The following is a 27132-nucleotide window of genomic DNA, read 5'->3' as shown; positions in this document are numbered from 1 at the left end:
GGGGGCACTGGAGCAGTTGCCCCAGCCGCTGCAGGCAAGGGGTACACAAAAAAAGATACCTTAATGGCGGAGGAGGTGCGGTCTCCAACGCATTACGCCACTGCACCTATTTTACTGTGTCTGGGTCATGACTATGCCTTCTCCTGTGGAGTGGTCTCCTCCCCGATGCCTGCCACATAGTTCAAGCTCTGACACCACAGCCAGCGGGTGCCAAGGACAAGGTGAAGGAGGCAGAGAACACAGGCACAGGCTCAATTTAAATTTGAAACATGAATGCTGGGGACTGGGGGTACAGTGCAGACTGTGAGGACTGGGGGGCAGTTGGGGCAGGGAAGAATCTGTATTGCATTTACACTGGATATCACTGAACTTGCTGCAAGGTGTATTTAGTACACCTTGCAGCAAGTGTTCACTGACATGCAGTGTAAATGCAATACAGATTTTACTAATATATCCATGCATTTTTTAATGAATCAATATTCTCTGCAGATACCACTGCTTGTGGCAGAGAGTTCCAAAATGTAACCACTCTGACTGAAAAGAAGCCCCTTCGCCCTTTATGGCTAAATATTTTATCCACCAATTTTAGGTGGTGAGGATGCAACATGTCCCTGGACATGAGGGAAAGTCTGGCAGGGATACCAGGCGTATGCAACACATTATTTTACAAGCATGTTAAATCTAATACTGCAGTTTCCAGTCCAGGGAAAATCTTCTTTCAATCTTAATAGTATTTTTTTCTTTATTATAAAAGACTACTTATTCTAATAAAGTTATCATGTTTAGAAACATCTCTAAATCATATTATTAACACAATATGGTTTGGCTTTGTTTTTTTGAAAAAAAATAAACTTGGATAACTGCTAATTTTAGTTCAGTTCTCTTGAATGCCAGTGAACAAAGACTATATGTGTCTGAGACTGTCTACTACAAAATTGTCCTTCCCTTTGATCATTCATGCAAAAAAACAATTTCATACAGCAATTACCTATCTTTCTGCATGCTGTAATGTTTTTATAAAAATAAACAGACACCTAAACACTAGTTAAAATCTCAGCACACATTACAGTTCGTCATGAAATACCGTGGCCGTGGTTAACCCTGTCACTGAAAGTTACAAAATCTGCCTTGTCTATTACTAATCAAGTAGTCCATATATAAAGGCAAAATGGACACAGAAAACGTCCCTTCGGCAGCTATAAAACAGCCTTTCAATATATTCTTCTCACTTGATCAGAATATTTCTTAACCTACCCCTATTCCTCTATATGAACAGCAGCAATAAGTTGCCAAATTGTGTGTTTTCTAAATTGTCAGGAGAAGGAGGGGAAGGTGAAAACGCAACCATGGAATTGGGTCTATGAGACCTGCAGTGTTTACATTTGGTGGGTGCCAGAAAGTACAGCAGGAGCTGTAGTAATCACACCATGGAAACAAACTGATTTGCAGGATGTAGAAGTAAGCCTGCATGATGGGGGTTTACTTCTGAGGGAAATAAATATTTGCTGCTTTGAATCTTTGAAGGTAATTGTGCTCGGAGTTGGCTTTTAAATTCAACCTGTCATATTCACCAAACTGTATACACTAATATTATTGATAAGTGCAGACACAATTCATTAGTCTCAGGGCAGGAACCAAGGCTTAGGCTCAGGCTGTATACAAGGCCATAACTCCTTTGCAAGATCAAAGTATACCTTTTAGTGGACTTTGATACCCTCTCTGATCACCCCTAAAAAACCACACACATACCAGTCCCTGCTTCATGGAGTTTACTCTGTGTGACTAGTTCTGCATCATACAGCCTTATCTTAAAAATCTTCGTCAGAGCTTGTTACTTCCGTGCATGTGCACTGCAATCTCCATTCATTTTATCCCACCACTTGTCATTTTAACAGTCTTATGCCGGAACTTGGCCATTATAAACTCTGGTCTAGACCTTGTGCCTTGTACCATTCATATTAGCTAATACACATTAGGCCCAATGCACAAAGTTTAAAATTAGCCTAAGGCACTTTTCAGCCATGTGTCACTTTTTTGTAAATTAGGATACTTACCCTGGTTTGCTAGCTTTGTGAATTCAGCCTATTGGTGGATATGATGGTTTCATTTCAACAAAGACCAAGTATGTTTTAAAGTACTGGAAGTAATAGGTATTTAGGTGTCCTAATTTGACATTCTTACAAAGATGGATGACAACTGTACACTAGAAAACCTCTCTAATAATATAATAATCCTCAAAATAAGGATGTACCCACTATCCTTCATATTCAGCATTAAAGCGGAAGTGACCCACCAGAGAAAATGCCAATGTTGGACCCCCAAAGTTTTTTGCCATATTGTACATGTATGTACAGCATATTTACACATATTTAAGGAGGTTGGGCTACCTCCTGGCAAACCTGCACCCAATTCATCCTTTGCTATATATGCTCCAAGATGGAGACTCTCATAGATTAGAGTAAGGCCACACTACACAGAGGGGCCTTGACGAGGCAGTGTGATTTCCACATATTTTGCTAAAGTTGTACAGCTAAAACCTCTGTTTTTAACCCGGATAGTTCGACAGTGTCATTTTGGGGGTTCTTTTGCAGGCTGGCGATCACCTTACTTTTATGCTAGCTATGAATTGATGAGTGTGTTTGCCATTTGTTTTACTACTCCTGAAGGTGACCCTACAACCCAGCGGTGAAGATCTATGAGATAAATGAGCAAAAGAGAAATACATTTCATGATGAATAATGATTACAAAGTTGTATCAATTTGTGTCTTATTGATAGGCAGATTGCCTAGAGTACAGCTTTATATAGACTGAATACACTGAACTATTTAACCACCTTCCGTTCATGGCCGTTCGTGAACGGCCAGACGGAAGTCTGCTCAGAGCGGGTGGGCGTCTTAAGACGTCCTGCCCCTCCCCCTCTCGTGCGCGCGCTGAGCGCCGCACACAAGAGGGAAAACTGTTAGCATGTAAACAGCCAGCGATGGCTGTTTACATACAAGCGATCAGGCGTCTCTAGAGACGCCCGATTGCTTGCACGATCTGCGGGTGTGCGCGCCCCCCCACCTGTGTCCCGTCGCCGCTGCCGGTCCCGTGATCCGATGTCCGCTGTGGCCGGTGCGGCTGGGACCGGCACGGCGACGCTCTAACAGGAGATCAAAGGGAGATCATTACTTGATCATCCCTTTGATCTCTCTTCCTGTCCCCGAATGCAGGAAGTGATGTATATTACATCACTTCCTGCATTCAGTGTCACTCTCCGGTGCAGAACACCGGAGAGAAGCTGATGGAGCAGATCTCTGCTTCATCAGCTTCTCTGGGGGTCCCTAGGTGACATCAGAGGTCTTGGAGACCCCTGATGTCTCCATAAAGAGGACCTGTTTGGTGAACTGGCTATTACATAGGGGATTCCTTAGTCCCCTATGTTATAGCAATAAAGTTAAGTAAAAAAAAAAAAAAATTACAGCATTAAAAAAAATAAAGAAGCTAAAAAAATAAAGAAGCTAAAAAAAATTTAAAAAAATAACACAAAAATTTTTTAAAAGTCCCCCGCCCCCCACATACACACGCAAACATGCGTCGGGTGCGCCTATGTACGAAACCGACGATTGCGCCCATTATGCAGCACATGTTACATATCGCCGCGAACGTCGCAGTGAGAACAATAATTCTAGGGCCATCAATCACTGATAACACTAAACAGATGAGCGGTAAAAGCGTTTAAAGCGTCGCCTATGGCCAATTTTGGCTGCGGTCGTTTTCTGCGATTTCGCGGGTGTGCGCAATTTTAAAGGTTGACATGTTTAGTGTCTATTTACCCGACGTGACCCCGTCTTTTATATTGTACCAAAAAATTGGGGTAAAAATAAATGTTTAATCAAATTTTATAGGGAAACATGTTTTTTTTCAAAATTTATGGTACTTTTTTTGTTATATAGTAAAAAATAAAAAACCCATTGGTGAATAAAAGCCACCAAAAGAAAGCTCTATCTGTCCCCAAAAAATGGTATGAAAATCGTTTCAGTAAAGTGTTGCATGACAGAATAAACATCAGTCAAAGTACCGCAGCACTGAATACTGAAAAATGGCCTGGCCAGGAAGGGGGTGAAACACTATGGCCTTTAAGTGGTTAATACAAAAGGAAAAGCAAAGTGCAGTACCCACAGTAGCCAATCACAATTTATTTTATACTAAGCTGACTTTAGACTGACTTATGGGTTATTGCAGTGTGAATGTACCACTTCATTCCTTGTCCTTTTTAATAAATACCTAAAAACTAGAAAATATCTGCAATTATTATATAAAGAAGAAAGGAAAATAACCTCAGCTATAAAAGAGATTATCAAATTCTTAATTAAGCTTTAATTTTACATCATCAGTAAGGCTAATTATGATGTAAAATTAAAGCTTAATTTGACCATTTAATTTTTTTATGATGAAAATTACAACAATGCATTACTTGTTGATAACAAATGATCAGGAATTTGAATTCATTTTAAGCTTTACATATAACACTGTCCATGCCAAAGACCTGCTAAAGAGAGCCATTACAAAACAGTAGCAGTTTTCCTTTGGCCCTGGGTGCTTGTCCAAGCTTACGTCAAAAATATACATTTCATAACAAGTCTGGGCAGAGATAAGCATTTGGGCTGGTGATGCAGACTTCAAAACTTCTGTCACTGCGGTCTTGAAATCTGAGAAGTTATTTTTAGCAGATATGAAAAGGGCAGATTTGTTTGATGTATGTGATGAGGGAAACACAATGTCTGCTCTGTACATTATGCTGGTCCACTTATCTGTGAGACTATACACACCGCCTGAAGTGACAAAATGCCGAGCATCAGGAGGACAGAACTATACACACTGAAAAAAACTGCAGAAGTCATCCAGCGTGACAAGTAGAGTTACATATTATACTATATTCAATGAATGATTTCACAGTTAAAGTGTAAATATTATCAAAGATAGACCTAAGGGATGGAATTACTTCTTAAGCATGCAGAGGGACCATTGTTGGATTCCTCCCCTTACAGCATAAAAATCTCTTGTAACTTTTGAAGGCTATTATTCGTGTTCCCCAGGGACACAACCTGAAGATTGCCAAAAGCTGTGCAAATGCTTTTTAAAACTTGCTTTACACACTACTTCGGTTGTAAACAGATAATGCACAGGCTGCATAAACAACAGCTTGCCACTGGCTTGCAGTGATGACACTATGGAAACTCACTACTTTTCAGAACTCATTTGGAGGGATTTCTCCTAATTTGTTATTAGTGATGCACCAATACCGATACCAGTATCAGTGCCGATACTGGGCATTTTTACAAGTACTCGTACTCATGAAAATGCCCTGATAATAAGCGCATATATCTGTGCTTTAAATTTTTTAAATACATTTCAGCTACCGTATGGTTCCGCACTTACTGGGGACCTCGCATGTATACAGCGCCGGACGCACATCTCCTCCTTCTCATCGTGTCACGCCTGTACGGACTGAGGTAGCGTGGATCTCAGCTGCGGAGGCTTCTCAGGGTTGGAACTCTGGTTTCACTCTCTCAGTTTTAACAGAGAGTTAGAGTTCCTCGCATCACAGCCTCAGTTTAAATTATATGGCTTAATGGATGGGGTTAACTATGCAAGTAAATGGCGAAGTAGTGGCAAATGATAACCAAGAGTATAAATGATATATCCCCGAACTGGTGGAAGTACAAAAGCCCCAATGTAACTTAAGCCAATGCAGGTAACTTTGTAACAGTCCAACTGAGAATGAGTGCAAAAGCACTGAGAGTACTTGCGATTTAGTGGAGGTGTCACAATGGAAGCAGTAGAGGCTCCTGGGTGGTATCCGGATCCGGGGTATGCTGGAGGGCACAATCTGGAGGCTTGTGGAGGGTCCCAGGAGACAGCCGGCGTTTCTGGCTCAATATTGGAACGCCATGCTGTCTCGACTGGGCGTTTAAATAGGCCACTGATGAACAGGAGGAGCCGAGTGACGTCTCGGCGCACTGGCCGCCACTTCCTCCCTCCTTGCCCGCAGGTGACGGCGGCGGCCGTTACACATCGCCCGCACATGCAAGACTCCGCACAGCCTCCTGAGATGCCGGGCACAGCCCTGGTGAGACTGCGTGCAGCCCTGGAGAGACCACGCACAGCCCTGGTGGGACCCCACGCACAGGCCCCTGAGACCCTGCACAGCCCTGGTAAGCAACACGAAGAGGGGAATTTATCAAAACTGGAGCAGAGAGAATATGGAGCAGTTGCCAATGGCAACCAATCAGCTTCTCTCTTTACTTTGTTCAGGTAAGATTTGAAAATGAAAGAGAAGCGGATTGGTTGCAATGCACAGCTGCTCCAGATTTTTCTGCTCCAGTTTTGATTAATTTCCCTCAGAGTATCTCGCTTCATATTATTCTGCATTGTTGTATAATGTATTGCTGGGATTTGTAGTCCTCTCTAGCTGACGGTATGTTTCTGCTTGGATCTAGAATATATTGCTGAGATTTGTAGTCCTCTCTAGCTGGTGGTATTCTGCATTGTTGTACAATGAATTGCTGGGATTTGTAGTTCTCTCTAGTATAGCAATGCTGTATAATGTATTGCTGGGATTGGTCCCTCTACAGCTTGGAGTCAGTAGCAGAACTACCAGGGTTGCAGCTGTAACCAGGCCATGGCGCTCTACTGCTATCTTAAAACAATAAGTCTGTATTATTTTAGAAAAACGGTCATATGACACACAACAAAAAAAGGTATTGGTAATTGGTATCGGAGAGTACTTGAAGAAAAATATTGGTGCTCTTACTCAAGTCTTGAAAAAAATGGTATCGGCGCATCCCTACTTTCTATTCCTGTCACACCAGGACAAGATAAAAGAGATCTAAAATACAAAGTACAAATTAAAAAGAAATACGCTCATTAGTGTTCTTGATGTCACACTTTGGAAGCCCACATGCATGCACTCAGGTTCACTATTGAGTGTGCCTGAACATGTGTGCACGCTCCAAATACCTTCTTCTGGGAACTGTGGTCAGCAGTTTTATTTTATACATACAGTCTTACAATGATAGTGATTTCAAACAGATGCAAATTTGTGCACACGTTGTGTACAGTTTGATCTGAAGCTTGTATTTAGTCTGTCCACTATAACCTTGCAACAATATGTAGTTTTGCTTTAGGTAAATGCTGAACCTAATAAGCTTTAGCTGAGAGCTGACTGGCTATCCTGCTCTGTTTTCTCTCAAACCTATATTTTTTTTTATACAGTTTTCTTGTGCACTGGATGCACACTTTTTTATCACTTTTTACAGCACATTGTATAGATGCCTTTCTATGTATCATATTTTGTTGCTTTCTATCTGACAACGTGCACAAAAGTATGTAGCTACTGTATATACAGTATAACAAAGAAAATAATGACATAATATAACAGTACACAGAATGTGTATATTCCATGACTGCATTTATACCAGTTCACATGTACACCTCTCTATATAATCTCCCTGACACCCGCAACCCACACTAGGACCTGACACCTACATTGCAGACCCTCCAGACTGATTGCCACTTACCTCAACCCACTCTCTAGACTGACTGCCCAACTTATGAATCACACAGCATTCATGTAATAGTAATAGAATATATAAATACTTAAAAAAAAATTGTATCCCATACACCAACATGAAAGTAATTTATTTTTTAACACATATACTAACTAAAAATACTAAAAATATTTTATTGTATTAACGTGTACACATTTTGTCTTCTATATGAAGAGTGTTTTCAACATGTTCCCTGAGGGTGCCTTATGTCAACCAAATTTAACCTGTGTATCAATAGGCACACTTTAGTTAGATTCTTGTTAAATAATAGTTTCTAGTAGGTTTTTTCTTTACTACTTGCTATAATTAAAATATTTTATATATTATTTTCTTCGATATTCCTCACTTCTAACAGTTCTTCAACACATTCAAATAAAAGCATCATAAGCCCTTGCATGATTTAAAACTACATAATAATAAAAAAGAAAAAGCTTTTTGCAGCTAAAGTTTGGTTTTTAAATAATTTTTAGATGGTAGATTTACAAAGATATACAAAAGCAGTACAACACAGCAGTTAATCATCATTTTATATCAGTGTAGAAGTGTTTTTCAGTGAAATTGGAGGTATGGAATTAGGGACCCTTGTGGCTAGGAAAATCCTGGTCTGGATATGAACAAATGATCCACTTAAGAGTAAAGTAACAGTAAAACAGAAAGAGAAAACATGACCTAATAGTCAAGAGAACCCACATTTATGTTGTCGTACTGTCTTAATCATCTTAGGCTCACCACTTGGGGTCCTATATACCAGTGGTCCCCAACCCCCTATGGAGACTAAACGCACTCAACAATTTGTTACCAGTTGTACAGTAAGGTATAACTGGCAGTGCGGCTTACACATCCTTTGCAGAAGACGTGTATCCAAACCTCTGTCATTGTCCTTAGTGGTGAGACAAGTTGTTTTACATGCTGGTTTGTGAGTGTGCCATGATGCCTTTCTACTGTTCTACTGTTCAAAGCCCATTTCGTGTGCACCTTACTGTATAACTGGTAACAAATTGTTGAGTGCGTTTGTCACAACTGGAACCACAACCACAACTGGAAGAAATCACCAAAGTGAAGAATCCATTTACCCCAGCAGCGGCTACCTCTCTGCAAGCAAGCTACATCTCGTTGGTCTAGCTAGCGAGGAAGTAATTCCATAGGAAAAATAAGTGGTCTGTTAGAGATCCTATCCTTGGTGAGCTGGTACTAGCAACAGGATAGTTTACCTGTCATTAACCATATACAACAGCAGCTCCAGCTGATACCACCAACAGGCCCTATTGTACAACAAGGTCAATACAAACTGGCCTCATATTTGCATGTATTGCAAAACCTCATAGAGAGAACTCCTAAGTCTATACATTTGACTGGTCACAGTTGTAAATCTGAAGACCATATAAAGATCAAGAAAGACTCAGAATGAGTAGTTTGTACCAGGAGTTCTGTTGTTTTATTTGATAAGAATACTTCTATTGTGCCTACAAGTTTAATACCTTTGAATAAAAGTTTTATTTTTATCACACTTTTTAATATGTTTCTTTGCGGCTTAACAAAATAGGAGTCTTTAAATGGTGCATATATTGGGGGAAATGGGTGTGGTTACGGGGGCGTGGCCACTAAAGGGTGTGGCCACTGAGGGGCGCTGTAAAGCTTTCTCGCACAGGGCGCCTAAAGGCCTAAGGCCGGCCCTGAGTGCAACCTGGGAACACTAGAAAATAGGGCCCACTTCCTGCCAGGGGGAGGAAGAGAGAGAGAGAGAGAAAGAGAGAGAAAGAGAGAGAGAAAGAAAGAGAGAGGGGGGGGGTGAAACAGAGATAGAAGGGAAAAGTGCAAGTGAAAGGAGCAGAAGGGGAGAGAGAGAAAGAAGGGAACACAGGAGAGGACGGTAGAGTCCAAATGAGTGAGTGTATGGGAAAGAGAGATTAGTTGGTTTGGTACCCATCATTAGCAAGTAAATATTTTCCTAACAGCAAAGGTTCCACCACATAAGGGATAAAAAATAGCTATTAGAAACTTTTATTTCCTTACCTTTGGTACATGAGGGTTAAATTCTACAGCACGATGAATAGCTTCAACAGCATTCATTTCTGCAGTACTAAGTCCTCTTCTGGAAGCTGTTTCAGGCGAAAACCTACAGACGAAAGACTAAAGTCAGTCTATTGTTCACTTCACACAGTGCCAGAAGAAGCCCCTGAATTTGGAAAGAAAAGGGCAAAAAGTAACTTATACTATGTGGCGTTATTTATACCCTGTGAAGACTGATCTCATACACAGTAGATGTTAAAATAGTATTACATTCTCAAACTTGTTTTCAATAATGAATCCAGATTAAATATACACTACATTGCCCAGAAAAGTATTTATTAAAGTTTTTGCTCAAACACTTATAGTCATTATGCTTCCAAACAGCTGGCACCAAGTCTCTCAGCTGTGCTTCCTTGAACTTCGTGTCCAGTACAAGGTCATATGGGATAGCACAGTCTACAGCAACTGCTTATCTACTGGCTTGGAGAAAGGGAATGGGAGGAAGGAGGAGTGGGGAGCAGGGGACTGGCTTGCCTTGCTGTGTCTGTGTGTTTGTGGAGACACACACAGCTTACTAGCACACGCAAGGGTGGCTCCATAGGACCCGGCAAGGGAAAGGAGCCACACAAACAGAATATTAGGACCAATGCACAGGACCAGCTGATTATGTAGGAAACTAACACTTTTCACATACTAACTAAAACTGTGCGCATGTCTGTACATACGTAATGTTCTCTATTGGTTTGTGGAAGTCTGTACTGGACGCAACACAGGCATATGCAAGTGCAACTGCTTTTATTATTTCATTAAATAAAGCCTTTTTACCCTATGAGATTTTTTTGTTTGTTTCTGTGCATAATAGGAAACTCATGGGATAGTGATCGTTATGGTACTGGAGGGGAGCATCCCTATTGCTGTTCAAATAAGTGGACTAACAGACAGAGGAAAAGATCAACGTTTTAAGTGTTTTTTGACCTGTGTATTAGTTTACATGGTCGCATCAGCTTTGGTGAATGAATAATAGCAAGGCGAGCACAGCGAACATGAAGAGCACTGTTTGAAGGTTGATAGAAACTGTTTAGGGGAGAGCACTTGGAATTTCCGATTTGTGAGCTAAACATACATTTTGTGAACTGATTCACTCACTCAAACACACACTTGTAAATGATTTTTAATATGTAGGTCTTGGTCACACAGACTTTGTATGTTGTTCACGCATTGGGATTTCAGTTTTATAGTTGTTTAGAGCGCTATGACTTTAAAAGATTGACTATAATTGTCATCCAGGAAAACTAGGAGACAAGGGAAGGGTCCAAAGTCACCAAAAGAGATGAATCCCATAAAAAGTAATGATAGCCAAGCTTTACAGATACTTTTCTAAGCACTATCTGTAGTGCTGTATTTATCACAAGGAAACATGAGCTTGTGTTCAGTTCAAAGTAACAAGGGGAAGCAACAAAGAGCTGCAGAGTTTACTGTTTTCTTTTTTGGCCATGTTTAGACATTCTGCATAAATCGAGCAGCAGAACTGAAAGCATAGTAAGCACACAGCCTACTATCAGGGATCAAAGCACTCCGGCTGTAGTGCTAACAACATGCAGTTATCCGCTCTTGCTCCATGATTTTCATTGGTGTGGTGCAGAATCCCGTTATAGTTTCCCCCCGAAACAGATCCTGCTTTAACTGGTGCCATGTTATTCATATAGATTTAATGTCATTACTGGATAAGTAGTCAGCACATTGTAGCAAATACATTTCCCCACAAACACTGCTGTTTTTGCAAGTATTGTCAAAACTTTTATATCCATTAGTAAATGTTAAAAGATATTTGAATAAACAAACTTGCAGATCAGCTTTATTAGTTTGGCAAATAATGTCAAAATTCCTGATTCATAGCTCTTTTAAGAATAGAGAAAATATGAAACAAGTGCACACAACCATTTAATAAAATCATTCTAAATCAGGGAAATAGATTAAAAGGGTATACATTACTTTAATATGCAAAAAAATACCAACCTGTCAGACACTGCTCTGGCTTTTAATAAGGCTGCTGTATAACATATTGTTGCTGACTTTGGAAGACTGATATCTGTAAAGACAAAGAAACAAAAAAAAAGAAAATACATTTGTTGTTCATCAAAGGAAAAGCAAAATCCACTTTAATTTAAAATATGATTTTATATATAATCTACTACCATCAAAAAATACAAATAAAAATAGCAACAGAGGAAACACTTGGAAATGTTGTGAACAGAGATCAGCCCCAGAAACACAATTTTATCACTGTTTTTCCCAGCAATGTTTCCTCTTACTACACCACTGGACCTGATCATGTGATTATAGCAGGCAATCAGAAAGTACAGAGTATGCACTAAGGTTTTCAAAAACAGCTTGAAATCTATATAAAGGCCTATTTCTTTCTCTATAAAAGTGGTTACACACTAAACAGGTCAAAGCAATTTTTGATTCCAGTACCAATACCTATATAAACATTAGAGGCATACTGTAAAGCTAACGCTGTTCCCTCCATATGACCGACAGTACCGATAATTCTTGGATTTATGTAGCCCTGACTAAGTTAAACTTTTGTATGCAAAAAAAAACTATTTTGAGCCCCTATTCCCTGTTAAAAATGTGTACTCTTAACATTCCTTTCAGTTTTTCATATCACAACTTGGCTCCTATGCATGGGAAGCCAGTTAAGCTCAGTAAGTGTTGCTTTGGTGGTACATGTACTATGCTTATGCCAACTGCACATAAGCTGCCAAAAGATTACCTTTAACACTCAGAGAGTGACCTTAAAATATACAGTAATAAACCGGACAGGCACAAACAAAGTATCTACACATTTTCCGTTAGCACGATGCCAAGAAGCAAAAAATCCTCCCAATTGCCTGTGCTTTGCCTAAACCTCTATCTGAGACATCTGACTCAACTTCAGTTTCCAGTCAAGTAATGCTTACTTCTGTTGTAGGAGATGATCATTACTACGCCATCTTATGTACCATTGGGTAACTCAATAAAGATGAATGTATTTTGGGGAGAATGTTTTCGTAAATCAAAGTTCTTATGGTGGAAATGTTTATATACTTTATTAAAAAACAGAATTTTTGTCTTACCTGTAAAAATCATTTTCTTAGACTAGATTATGGGACACATGACAGTATTCTGGAACACTGGAAACTAGACACACAAAACTGCAAAGGACAGCCCAGTCCAACACCTCCTGCTCCCAGCATGCTGCAGTTTTGTAGCAAGCACAGATAGGAATAGATTGTAAGGACAGGGGGAGGGGACTCATGCTTGAAATTCACTCCAAGATAAGAATTTTACAGATAAGACCAAAATCCTTTTTTCTTGATCCTCCATTATGAGATACCGGATAGTGTTCTGGAATATTGGGAAGTCCAAGAAGCAGACTGTCCCCTACCGGGATCTTTAGGAACAAAAAAAACAGATTGTTGGACTGTCGAAGTGTAGCTGTAGCTGAGAGATAAACTTGAACAGCACATACAACATCTAGACAATAGAGGAAAAATTCCTTAGGATGTGTAGGAGCAGGACAGAGAGATGGTAGCACAATGTCTTGGTTAAGGTGGAAAGAAGAAACCACCTTGGGAGGCCTGGGCTTTAAAACAACCTTGGATGTTTAAAACAACCTTGTCCTTGTGTAGTACAATAAAGGGTTCTTTACAGATTAAGGTTGCAAACTCAGAGACGCGTCTTGCAGAAGTGATGGTGATGGATGCCCTGCTCGATAGGCTGGCAATCGCACCTTTTAAATCACTGGGAACAAGGATTTCCCCAACTCCAGTGCAGGACTTCTGACCCATCATATCAAGGCAAATCTGATCCTGCAGGTGAGGCATATGGGATGATCCAGAGAATGTACACTTCTGTCCCAGAATGTTGAGTTGCAATGGCCTTGAGAGTAATTGGGGTGATAGAAGCGCCTCGAATGAGCACACCATTAGGCCCAAAACCCCCATACAAAAATGGTGGCTTGGGTGGCAACTGAACACCATAGTCCTAAACATGGAAGCCATGAGACTGGAATTTGCTCCGGAAAAGGAAAACCTTGGAAAGGGTTATTTTTAAGATCAGGCCCAGATAGTACAAGTGAAGAGACAGTTCCAGTGCTGATCTCTGGATATTTCGAATCCACTAAAATCTCTGTAGGGTATGTATTTTCTGAAGGATATTAACTGACAGATCCTGAATCAACTGTTCTCTTGGAAATAGGTCATCTAGATACACCACTTTGGGGATATCCTGAGAGCCAAGCAAAGTGAGAACAGGGGCTAGCACTTTGGTGAAGATCCAAGGTGCAGTGGAGATGCCAAAGGGAAGGGCAACACACTGATAATGTCATAACCCACAGCAGAACATAGGTAGTTATGATGCATGGGGAAGATGGGGACATGCAGGTAAGCATCCTTGACGTCCACAGATACCAGAACGTTTACGGATTTTGTAAATTTCATATGGAGCTACTGTATTTTTACATCAATGAAGCATTGAGCACTTTCAGATCCATAAGACTGCAGAGACAATGGAGGATGTGACCACAAAGAGCGGGGCAGAGGTACAATTAAAAATTCTGTTCTAAGGTTTTGCCATTTATTGCAGTGAGCAAGCCTTAGACATTTGCTTAGAGGTCTGGGAAGGACAAAAGGAACCCTCTATAGCTTGAGAGTATAAAAAAACAGAAGCATGCTAGGAACAGGAAGGGTTATAATGGGCTGTCCTTACAGCTTTGTTTTGCCAGTTTCCAACCTCCTAAAGGTGGTAGTATAACTCAACATTTTGGAATACTATTCTGAATTCCATAATGTATGATAAAGAAGCATGATTTACAGAATTCCCAATCACATTCTTTTTAATAGGCAGACCTCAATTTACTTTCCAGATAATTCCAGCAAAGAGGTGTCACTACTGGCATGTCAGTGTCCATTTAAGGACATACCTCCATTTACTTCATGCTCTTCTTTCAATCTTTAGACAAGAATTTAGCCAAATATGGCTAATCCCATCAATAATCCTTCAAACCACCGTCAAACTTGTCAGGAGTCCGAGTAAGGAGTCAGAGTTTGCATCAGGTGTCAAGAGTCAGGAGTCTGTGTAGATTTCAGATTCAGGAGTCAACATCAGGAGTCAGAGTTACTAGATTCCTTTGTTTCTCCACATCCCCTCTTCTCCACCTCTTTGTCATGCCTCTCTCTCTTTTCTTCCATTTAATGGCCCCTTAAAATGTCTCATTATAGGTCATTAAATCTCTATAATTGAATAAGTAAGAGTAAAAAGCCATAACATTCCATTTTATTGTAAAAATAGGACTTTTGACTTACCTGTAAAATTGTTTTCTTGGAATACAGTAAAGGAGACAGGCTTATTTATAAATGACTGGGGTGGTTATATGAAAATACCTTTATTTTAATGGACACGGGCAAAGTAAATCAGAGCTGTGGAGCAGTCTCCATATAGCCACTCCAAGTTCCAGCAATCCTCAGTTTTTGCAAGCAATAAGAGGGAACACAGATACATAGGGGTGGGTCCTATGTCCTCTACTTTACTCCAAGAAAAAGGATTTTACAGGAAAATCCAGTTTTCTTAATCATACAGTGCAGGTCAATGGCGTATTCAAAGATGAATGGGGCATCCAAATACAATATAACTGATGGGTGGGCAACACAGAAACAAATGTCAACAGGGCCACAGAACAATTGTTAAGTATCCTAAACTCGAAGAGCAGCCTTATGCACCTTGTGGCCAAACACTGATCTAGACTCAACTGGAGAATAGTCAAAACACATTCCATGGAATATTGACAGGGGAAGAAACTTCTTCTCTTCACACCAAGCAAAGCAAGCTTTCCAGGTATGATGGCATACTTTTCAAGAAGTCAACTCAGGAACTGAGCTTCGACAGCCAAGCCAATAAAGCCAGCAACCGAAAAACAGAGTGGTTCACCGGTCCTTGAGACAGAAGGTTCGGAAGGTCCAGAAGAGCCCATGTAGAGTAAACCAGGAGATGGTGTATATCCAAGAACCATGATCTCCTGGGCCAGTTTGGAGCAGAAGATTACAGGAGTGCCCATCAGGATAGACCTGATCCCATGGGAGTCACCAAAGCATGCTCAAAGAATGCCTGGTCCTGGTAACTAAACAGTTCAACTCGTGTTTGAACCTGGACACCAGGTTCATGTCCTGCGTCCTACACTTGCGACAGAGCTCTCAAAAACACCTTGGGATGTAGGGACCACTCTTCTGGATCCAGATGTACAGCTGAGAAAGTCCACCTGCCAGTTTTTCACACAAGGGATGTGTGTGGTAGTCAGGGCCAGAATGTGATGGTCCTGAAATGCGGGACTACTGGTGCCTCCCTGATGAGTGATGTAGGCCAAAGGGAAGTGCCACAATTTTAAAGTAGCACACCTGCACTGCAAAACACAGGAAGTGCTGATGCAGAGGAAAAAAAGGGCATGCCAGTAAACATCCTAAATGGGATGGGGCAAACTTCACCATTCAGTTTGGGAACTGTAAATAGGTAGGAGTAAAACTCCCAAAACCCCTCTTGTAAAGGTTCTGGGACAATTCTTCTCTATAGGTTGAAGTCGATGGACTTGTGTCTTTTTTTAAACTAACTATGTAAGAAATATTGCAGTGTAAAATAAAAACAGATCACCAAGAGCCTGCATTGTATGGGGAAAAAAGTAAAACCAAATACAGTATATCCCTTCAAAGGAAAACAATGAGCAATGAGATTTCCAAATCCATGTAATAAAATAGGTAAATAAGGGAAAGGGGTCAAAAGCTTTCTGCAACTTTTGGTCCGTATTGAATGGGTTCTCTCTTTTTGCTAAAAGCAGAAATATCACTTAAAGAATATATCCACCAAAATGTAATTTTGATCCTTAGACACAGATATGCCAGGGGCGAAACCTAACCACACAATTTTTGATGTGGCAGACCTTGCTTGCCTCTACGCTAGCTTGTTCTGGATATTCCTTGTATTCTTGCAGCAAAAACCAGCAGGGGGCAGATGACATCACAAATCTGTAAGGGTGGTGGGTATTCACTGGTGTGGTCCTGTATAACATTTGCAATACCTTGGTGATAAGATTTCATCTCACCGTCATATTTGGAAAGCACTGCCTGAACATCCGCATATGCCTGCAATTCCAGAAGAGCCTCCAGCAGGTTTTCATGGATATTTACAATGCTGGGCAAAGGAAACTCTTTCATTAACTGCAAGTAAATACATCAATTAGTTAAAACAAATATATCATTACTTTCACATTCACGTGCAATTATTCCATTTTTGTGGTGCATTCAAATGAATAGAAGCTAATTAGGGTACATTACAGTCTGATTAGTAATTGCATAGCTTTGCTGGATTTATTTTATGCTTTGCTTGTTATTAATGGGTAGTTTTGATATATAATTTTTCACTGTGACATCCATCAGGCCTGTAATGTGTAACATACAAAATTGCTCCACGTGCAATATTCCTTTTATGCTTACTGTTGCACTATAACATTTCTGAGACAGATGGGGGTGGGGGCCTTGTAAATAAGAGGTTTTGCTAGAGATTTTGTAATCTTTTCCATAATTCCACCAGACATCTAGAATTTCTTTAATCACTCTAATTCTAGTTTCATGTTTAGAAAAATGTATGGTGCATATAAATGTATGTGCACTCAAGTTGGCCACTACCCACTCTACCTGAACCTTAAGCAGTTTGCGCAGTTACAGTGCATATATATATCTGTTAATATTTAATGAAAATAAAGTTAAAATATCAATATTGTGCAGCTGAGTTGAAATATAACATTACATTTATAGTTATTAACAAAATGTAATTGCTATTTATTTGTTAAAGTAAAATGTACCATATTTACATTTTTTTTCACACACACACACACACACTTTTTGCCAAACATGTTATTTTAGACTTTTGCCATTTTTATACTGACTGATTCTTGCCAGAGCCATGCAAATCATAAAGAATAATCCCCTTTATATTTCGGATTTGTAAAAAGAAAATGAGACATACTTCCAAAATGGTTTAGTGGAGGGTGTTTTGATTTCTTTAACTTACCTTGTTAAGTAATAACACGCCTGATAAAACATGCAGTCTAACTCAATCATTGCGTACGTCTTCTTTTTAAATTGTACCAAGTGAATCATGGATGTGACGTTGAAACAAAAAAACAGTAATTGACGCCTGAAGACTGTGTATATTGACGTTTGCAATGTTAGGAGTTGGATAAAAGAAGTTTAAAAAGGGAGAAACCGAAGTGAAACTGTTGACAAGGCATTGAATGGCCCTATACAAGCTCTCCTTATCCAAAGACATGTAAATCTGCCAGATCAGTACAAAGGCATGATGACCGTGTTCTGGGATGACCAAGTCATTATTCTCATGGACATTTTGGATAAAGGCACAACAGTCAACAGTAAAACCTACATTGGTACACTTAAAACGCATCAGGAAAGGAAACCATCAGGAAGGGAAAGAAAATGTTCTGTAGAATTTTTCCAAACTGAAATCGAGGCTTGGGTAAAATTATAGTGGAGTAGAGGAATTTATAAACTAACTGTATAAACACTTCTCTAATGCTTGGTTTTGACACAAGTGTGACAGAGGCCTTAAGAGGTGAATTCACATGCTCAGGCTCCCCTAATTTTTGGGGTTTGTGACGTGGCACATGCATCAATGAGGCACGTTCAAGGTGACAATCTTCAGAATTTCTCCCAACTGGAGGAGGCAGAATCTGAGGCAGTCGCCCATGGCAACCAATTAGCTTCTCACTTCAGTTAGTTAAGCTTTGAAAAGGGAATAAAACCTGACTGTGACACAGGCAACTGCTCGAGTTTGGAGCAATATTCCCCATTGTGTCTACTAGTATTTATTTGCTACTTGGTACTTTATATTTTCCTAGAGTTTTAAAGAGGTACTGAACTTACTTTCCAGCCATTTGCAGCATCAGTACACCTGTTTCCGGGAAAGTATTTCAGTGGTGGAAATACTCATCATCACTTTGCAGTAAGTATATTTCAATCTCTCATTCAAACACTATGGGGGAAATGTATCTAAATTGGAATGGTCAGAATCGATGGTAACCAATCAACTTCTATCTTTAGTTTGTTCAGTATATTGGCAAAAGAAAGAGAAGCTATGTACAGTGTGCAAATGAAATTCATGCATGGAGAAGTACACAGTACAGTACCAATTTTTGTTATTGAAAACTTTTTTCTTTTTTAATTATTGAACACTATGGGACAAAACATTTTCCACAAACATTCAAACAATAAAAACAACAGATAAACCAAAGAAACACACCTGCCACACATTAGTGGACATTGTGAAAAAGGTGTCAGATAGTAACAGGCAAATGCTCATATCACAACTGGTGACAGTGTGGTGGTGCCTCGGCTGGGATCTTAAGCTGACATCTCCTCATTTAGTCCCCAGAATGAGGAGGCTGTGGAATTAGTGATGGGGGAAGGAGAATTTTGTTAATGGTGACTGCTGGAAGGATATCTTGGGGTGGGAGGCCATCTGAGAGCATGGTATATGTGTTGGATAGGTTGGTTGGATTGTTGGGGGTAAGGGTACGCAGGCTGTGGTAGAAGTGGTATTGGTGTGAGTGTATATTGCTGTGCATAGGGGATGGTATGTGTTTATGAGGTTGGGAGAGGTGGTGAAGTGGGTGAAGCATATGAAGGATGGTTCCACAAGGTCCACTAGGCCCGGCAGGAAGTTTCTTGCTGGTGATTCTATAGTTCGCTGTGGAACCATTTGGGATATTAGATACACCATCCTGCCCAGCTGATCAATATGGCTCCTGGCTCTATTGCCCCTTCTGATGTTCCTCCATCACAGATGCCCCAGAAGCAAAGCCTGTGGTTGTTCCTCTACAAAGGCCTGAGGGGGCACTGGTAGAGGTGCTTGGGGTAGGGTCAGACTGGGTCGGGGGTGAGACCATTTCCTCCACCTCCTCCTCTTGTGACTTCACAACAGTTTGCAATACAGCTGGTTCCCAGCTACTTTCGGCGCTATAAAAATGCATGTGCATATTAAATAATTTCACATTCACACTTGCATAGAGGATTGGCTTGAAAGTTACTTGGTCGAGATGGAGCGATTTCTTGGGGAGGCAATTACAGCTGTGTGCGGATAGGTCACTACAATCATACCATGCAAAAAAAAAATTCTGGACACAGTTTTTAAGGCCTGTTTTGTTGGATTTTGACATGCATCCAACTGCAGGATTTTTTTAGGGACATTTAATCTTTTACGTTGGTGTGAGCATTTGGAAGGTCATGTGTTCCTAAACACAGTTCATATCAGAACACTTTGCAATAGGTGTGAAAAGCTGCTGGCATTGACCTTTTTTGTTTGTTCACACCAGCCACTATACTGCTAAGAAACCACTGTTTCTTGCCACAAAAAATTGCAAATCAGCCACATTCAGAACTAGTCAGTAGCATGAAATTTGCTTGTTAAATTTGAAAAATGATCACACATGCAAATTTACTTTTGCATCCCGATGACTGGCAAGAGAAATTCCAGCTCCTTCGCATGCACATATTCTATTTGAGCAATGGCTGATGAACCACGCCTGAGCTCTCTCTCCTTCAGTATCGAGTGAAGGCATATTTCAGGCTCTTCCACTTTAATTTGAGTGCACTCACTGCAAAAAATATATCAGATCATATTTTTTTTTTCTTTCAATAGGTATATAGCAATCGGACAAGAGTTGGCCAGTATGCACTTTGGCCAAACCCACAAAAGAAGAGTGAGTGAAGATTGCCCATATTTTCAGGAAACGCTACAACTACCCAAATTGTCTTGGAGCAATAGATAGAAAACACACCCTAAAGCCCAAAGCCAGTGGGAGGAAATATTTTAATTACAAAAAATATTTTTCATTTGTCCTATTGGCTGTAGCAGATGCTAACAACTGCTTAAGTTACATCTTTGTGGGCTCATATGTAAGCAGCTCACACTTCAGTGTTTTCAGACGTTCAAACTTTGGCCAGGTGTTTGTGTAAAATTGAGCTAAAATTGACCTGCCCGAGAACTCCCCACTTCCTAGAACAACTCCTGCTCTGCAATTTGTTTTTGTAGGGGACGAAGCATTTGACCTGGGTGAGCATCTGCTGGGGCCATATTCAAATTGAGGCCTGACCCTCCAGAAGAGGGTGATTAATTACAGGCTCACAAGAGCAGGTCGAGTGGTGGAGTGTGCTCTCCAATAAAGGGTGATTTCTGCACAATGCAATGAACCCCAAAATGCAGAATGCCATCTCAGCAGTTAAAGCAGCAGGGATGGGTGCCTGTTTGAGAATTCCCTGATGCATAATATGGAAAGGGTCCATTGGGCCGCAACTCGCGGCAGCACCCTAGTGGGAAACACTAGGGACCAATTTGCCTCCTACTTCATGTCCCCTGCAAAAGAGCTCTCCTGACAACTGGAGGCTCTGGACTAATAATTGTATATAATACATTTCAAGTGACATGAAACCCTCAGATGTGTTAACATAAACCAGGGGTGCCCATAAGGTCGATCGCGATCTACCAGTCGATCGCAAAGCTATCGCTGGTAGATTGCGGGTCGACTCCCTGTCCCGCGCTCCGTTTACCATCATGTATCCATTTCAGAGACAAGGCAGTCTGCTGCAAAACAGAAGTTCTGCCCAGCATGAGAAGAGAGAAGGATTTAAAAGGAAGAGCAGCAAAGAGAAGGGAAACTACAATGGATTACAGTAAGGCACACATGACAGTATTGTTTTATGTAAAAAAATCTGAGGGTTTAATGTCACTTTAAGAGAATTCACCTAATATTTCAGCTGACAGTTTGGAGTTTGGTGGGTTTTTTGTAAGATAAAGTTTGAAAGTTTACTTTATCATTAATTTAATTAACAATGTAAGGAAGATTAGGCCTTTTTCCTTTAGTTCAGATAGTTGTTTTTTTTTTTGTCCTTAATTTCTTATTGGGCAGCACAGTGGCGTATTGGTTAGCGCTTCTACCTTGCAGCACTGGGGGCCCCTGTTTCAAATCCTGGCCAGGTCACTATCTGCAAAGAGTTTGCATATTCCCACTGTGCTTGCGTGGGTTTCCTCCAGGTACTCAGGTTTCCTCCTACACTTTAAAGACATGCTGGTAGTTTATTTGGCTCCTCTCTAAATTCCCCCTCATATGTATGCATGTTAATAAGGGACCTTAGATTGAAAGCTCCTTGAGGGCAGGGACTGATGTGAATGTGCAACTATGTAAGCACTGTGTAAATTGTCGCGCTATATAAATACCAGTAAGACAAAATAAATAATCTAGTAATTTTGTTCATCTGGGTCATTACAGCTTACTACACACACTTCAATCTGATTGTCCAATCTCTTTAGATTTACAAACATGTACGTTGTGCAAGGGTCTGTCTGATTGAATTCATATTGAATGGATATTTTCTAGGTCCAAATATCACATAGTTATATGAGCTGCAAAGTTGCCTATACAGAGTTTGTCTAGTCAGATTGTAACGTGTGGTGAGCCTAGTACCTCCCCCAAATCACATTTATATAGTTTGTCTAGAAAGCTCTGCATATCCACATTCCTAAACTCCTTCACATTAGGCAAGGGGTTGGCAAAATTAGCCCACTAGCTGCGGGGGGAACTATAAGTCCCATGGTGCCTTGCAAGTCTGTGAAAGCCCCAGCCATGCCTCTCAAAATGTGTGGCATGTTGGGATTCATAGTTTTACCGCAGCTGGAGTTTTGAAGCTGCCTGCCCCTACACTAGAAGACATTTCAGCCAAAACATGCTCACAACAAACTTATAGCAGGTACATGATAGCAGGAGAGGATGAAAACAAACACCAAATGCCCCATGCACATGTTTACCTTTGGTATCTTTAGTGCAGGATCTGAAGGACTTCCATTCTGGCCATAACCTCTGCCCCAATTGTCTTCCAAACACAATTTCTTCCCCCCTGAGCTTGTGTTGGGGATCCCATGTGTCATAAAGACATGCCTCCCCATGGACAAATCTGATAAAGCCCCCGACATCAAAGTACTGTAGTGTGCAGTCCATGTTCATTCCCAGGACGCTTAGAAAATAATTGGACGACTTCTGCTACTGTGTAAAACATGCGTCAAAATGTGCAAGAATCGCATCAAACGCATGTTTCCAATGAAGTCTGTGGGGACAAAACGAGCGGCACTCTTCCAAAAAGAAGCTCATGCATTTTTTTCCCGCTAAGGGGCATTTTACAGCTTGCGACAAAACGCTCAGTTGTGAACGGGGGCCGTAAGAATGAATGGGATTCCTTGTGTTGAGGGTTTGACAGCGCTTAGATTTGAGCTACACATGCCTGTGTGTGAACAGAGGCTAAGTGCTGCTAGACTACATAAACATAGGTCCTTTTTAATGGGAAAACAAAAACAAAAAACCTTGCTCAAACTGCATGGTTATTACAGGAACAGCTAACAGGGTCTATTCACAAAAGGGTGAAGGGTTTGGAGAAGGCAGGAAAAGTGAACAATCTAGGACAAGCATAGCTGATTTGGAAAAATTCTAATTCAGCTCACTTTCCAGTTCAGCTATGTTGTCCTAGATTGTTCACTTCTCCTGCCTTCTCCAAACTCTTCACCCTTTTGTGAATAACCCTGTAAGTGTTGACATCCTCCACCACTCCTGATATTGTCACAAGGGGCAGAAAGATGATAGGGTGACATTTATCAATTGTCACACAGCAAGGCAATGCTAAACAGTAGCAGTGAGACAGATTTGATATAAGAGAGTTCAGCTTCATTCATAAATTCCTCCCTATGTTGCTCTAAAGTAGCACTGTAATATAATAAAACTTGCCCCTGACCACTTTTTAGTTTGTTTAGAGTGGAAAGTCTCCTATCCACTGCTAATGGCTATTTCACACCAGCCCCAGAGCGTTCCGGCCCGATTCAGTGCCGGAACACACTGGATCGCACCCCGGCTGGCTCACTTTGTTTTTGGGGGGCGTTGCACTGAAGTAAATGCAAGTAGATGGAGAGACCCTCCGCACTCCTCACAGCAGTCCCGGCCAGATATGAAAAAAGTGGTGCTCGCAGTGATGAGATACCACGGATGGCGCCGTGCAAACACAGGAAAGTCAGGAAATCACCAGCACTCAGTAGTAAAGATAAATATGTCCCTTTTATTGGACAGAAAGCGTCACAGACATCCAAATAAACCGACGTTTCGGGGCCGCGCAGGGTCCCTTCCTCAAGGCAGAAAGATGTGACTGAAGTAAATGACACCGCAGTCATGCCCTGCGGCCGCAGTGCGATCGCCCACACCGGAACGCAAGGCACGTCAATGCCTGCATTCCGGTTCAATCAGTAAAAAAAATTGTACAAAGGCATCAACGTGGCACGTGTTCCGGTGCGGGTGATTGTACTGCAGCCAGAGGGCGTGGCTGCGGTGCCATTGACTTCAATGCACCGCCACGCCCCCTCCTACCCCAAAACAAAGTGGCCAAGCCAGGTTGCGATCCAGTGCATTCCGACATCGAATCGGGCCGGAACACACTGGGGCTGGTGTGAACTAGTCCTCCATCTGTCACAGACCTGTGCAAATTTGTCTCTGCTGGCTGCCAAGAATTCCAGGTGGTGTTGCATATCCTTTAGTGAATGAGAGGCAGTCTGATTTGCATGAAATTGTGATGCTAATTTGTTTGATAAAACTTTCCACCTAGTGAAAAATAACCAGTCATCCTACTTGGGTGTATTCTGCCCAACCCTTTTTAACAACAACTGGAGTGCTAGAGGATGTTGACAATGTTCTGGTCCCATACGGGTTAAGAACAAGTACAGTGTTCCCCATAAGGTTCAATGTAAATGAGGTTAATCCGTTCTGAACCATATGTAAATTAATTACCCCTCTGCACTTTCTTTTTGCCACTATGCTTGCTCTGCACTTTCTTTGGAGCCATGCTGGATTGAATAATACTGTACAGTACTGTATTTGCTAGAAAGCACACAAAAAAGCTTCACAGCAAGTGTACACAGGTCGATCTGCGGCCGCAATCTCGACTAGAGGAAGCCACTACCACGTGTCAAAGCGGGGAAGATGGCTGCGGTCGTGTTCGAAACCCCATTTTGAGGTCGCGAACGGAAGCAAAATTTTGCCGAACTTCCTATTCAGCAAGTGTTTGTGAACCGAGGCATTACTGTACAAGATTTCTGCCCTAAAAAAAAAAAATGATGTATATATTAGGGCTGGTAATGATTCAAATTTTTTTGTAAAAATATTTATATCTCTCATTATTTTAACAGCTTCTCGTATTCTTCCTAATCTTCTTGCACACATCGCCAGCCTTCTTTTTGCATAAACCAAGACATTCATGTCTCTTTCTGGATAGAAAAAAATAGCTAGTTTCAGTTACTATACTGAACTGCACTTTGCTAAACAAAAGTGACTACAACACAAGAAACATATTTTGTAAAAGAGTTCTCCCAAAACTGATATTTCAGTTTTGGGTTAATACTTGGGTTCATAATATACCCCTCGGGGCTCATTAGTAACCATTATGAAGGGATCTTCCTGTTGAATTTTTTTGTTTTATATTATGGAGAATGCAATAGGAGGTGCCAGGACATGGTGGTGGTAGTGATGGTGGGGGAAGTTGGTAACCAAAATGTCCCTAATAGGCAGGAATAGAATTATGGTTGTTGGATGCAAGTCATATAAGAAACCATGGCATGACCAGTTTTCATCTGCAAGTAAATATCACTTTTGGATGGACTGGCTGACCATTTATTTTTTTAAGTTCTTTATTGACGTTATACACAGAAAAATTATATTTGTCAACAGTCAAAAATTACAACATTGAGAAGGTGCAATCGGTATATCAACTCAAAAATGTCATCTTTATATGTTCCTATTTATAACGACAGTAGTTAGACATCTGGCCTGCATACATACGAAGATACAAACGAGAGTGGATCTCTGTCACCTTCATTACTAAGAGTGCAAGTTATTACCTCCCAAGTCATAGGAGATGATGGAGGAGACAAGGACAGTCATCCCAGTGCAGGAAGAAAAACGCATGGGATGGTGGGTGAAGGGGTTGAAGAGAAGAGTTGGATGGAGGCAATGGGGAAAGAAAGTGGCAAGGTGCTATTGTGAAGGCAGAGAAGATAATTTATTTGATTAACACATTGATACAGGACATTGTTACTCGTTACTATTAATAGACACTTTGGAAGGCTTTAATAGGATTTTTGTTAACAACTGCTTTGACTTGCAAAGGGGTTGTTAGATGATTGAACACCAACATGTATTCACAGACATATATTTATTTATTTTCACTGTTATTTTGTATATAGTAGTTTGTTTTGGGTTACAGCCCTGCTCTATTTTTAGAATATATTAGTGCAGGCTCATGCAGCTAATTTAAGTGAATAGCTGTGATTAGAACGCCGAGTAATTAAGAACATTCAAGCTCAGAAGCTTTTATATAATAGTTCATAGAGCAGGAATAGGGGAGAAAAACATCAGACACTCACAGAAGTGTGTTCAATGTGAAGATTCTCCAGGTGGTAGAATTCTGCAACAGAGTAAAGTGTCCACAAACAGGCATTGGACTAGGTAGGGATGAAGTGTCTTCTTTAACAGGTCATGTTTGTTTTCATTTTTCAGCAACAGGTTCTCTTAGAATTCACCAAATCAATTTTAGTGCTCTGAGTGCCTCCCAGCTTAAAATTGCAAAAACATTGGACCATAGCAAACCAACTTCTGCCAGTTGTTGTCAATTTCTCTCTCAGGGCCGATCCTCTGCTCAGTGGGCAAGGAAAAATAGCCAGCCTGCTGTTGCAATTTGAAATGGCCAATAGCAGGCTGGCTATTAAAACCCCGCCCACTGAGCAGAGGTGTAAACCTGATTAGAAAGTTCTCTCTCAGGTCTGCTGCTCTGCTTGGTGGGTGGGGTTTCAATTGCCAAAACTGCTATTGGCTATTTCAAATTGCAATAGCCAATAGCAGACTGGCTATTGAAACCCCACCTACTGAGAAGAGGAGTGGACATGAGGGAGTCCATTCCTCTGCTTATTGGTCGGGCACAATAGCCAGCCTGCTATAGCAATTTGAAATAGCCAATAACAGGCTGGCTATTTCTCCCCATTGTTTACATTCTGCTGCCGATCTAATCTAGCTGCTGGCCAGCAGCACAATGTAAACAAAAAATGTATTTAGTTGCTAAAAAATTATTTTGTGTACTGTGCACCAAGCAACCAAATTTTTTTTAATGGGCACCAAGCCACCGGCAAAAAAAAACAGGACATTTGTGCTTGATTTTTTTGTGCTAGTTGCTTGAATGCCAGATAATGGGACATTTACTCAAATACCTCCTTACCTCCAGGAGCCCTGAATACCTATCCAGTGATGGAGGTGAGAGCAGGGACTTGAAGGGTGTGGTCTTTACTATTAATGCAGTTCTACAGAAAATTGCCAGACTGCAACTGATCTAAAGCGATCTGCAAAATAAC

General features: G+C 40.8%; 1 protein-coding gene across 2 annotated transcripts in view; it reads right to left on the bottom strand.

Annotated features, from left to right (window-relative positions):
- The window catches only part of LOC108790555 (suppressor of tumorigenicity 7 protein homolog), a 126199-nt gene that overhangs the window by 55194 nt on the left and 43873 nt on the right, over nt 1-27132 (bottom strand). For both annotated transcript variants that reach the window (XM_018560842.1, XM_018560843.1), the window contains exons 8-11: nt 24902-24999; nt 16736-16850; nt 11620-11692; nt 9607-9709 (exon numbers count right to left, since the gene is read on the bottom strand). In XM_018560842.1, coding sequence (XP_018416344.1) covers nt 9607-9709; nt 11620-11692; nt 16736-16850; nt 24902-24999 — 389 coding nt within the window. The remainder of the gene's footprint in view (nt 1-9606; nt 9710-11619; nt 11693-16735; nt 16851-24901; nt 25000-27132) is intronic.

The sequence above is a fragment of the Nanorana parkeri genome, unplaced genomic scaffold (genome assembly GCF_000935625.1).
Source record: "Nanorana parkeri isolate BGI_ZX_2015 unplaced genomic scaffold, ASM93562v1 scaffold481, whole genome shotgun sequence".
NCBI classification, from domain to species: Eukaryota; Metazoa; Chordata; class Amphibia; order Anura; family Dicroglossidae; genus Nanorana; species Nanorana parkeri.
This window is presented reverse-complemented; position numbering and strand designations above follow the sequence as displayed.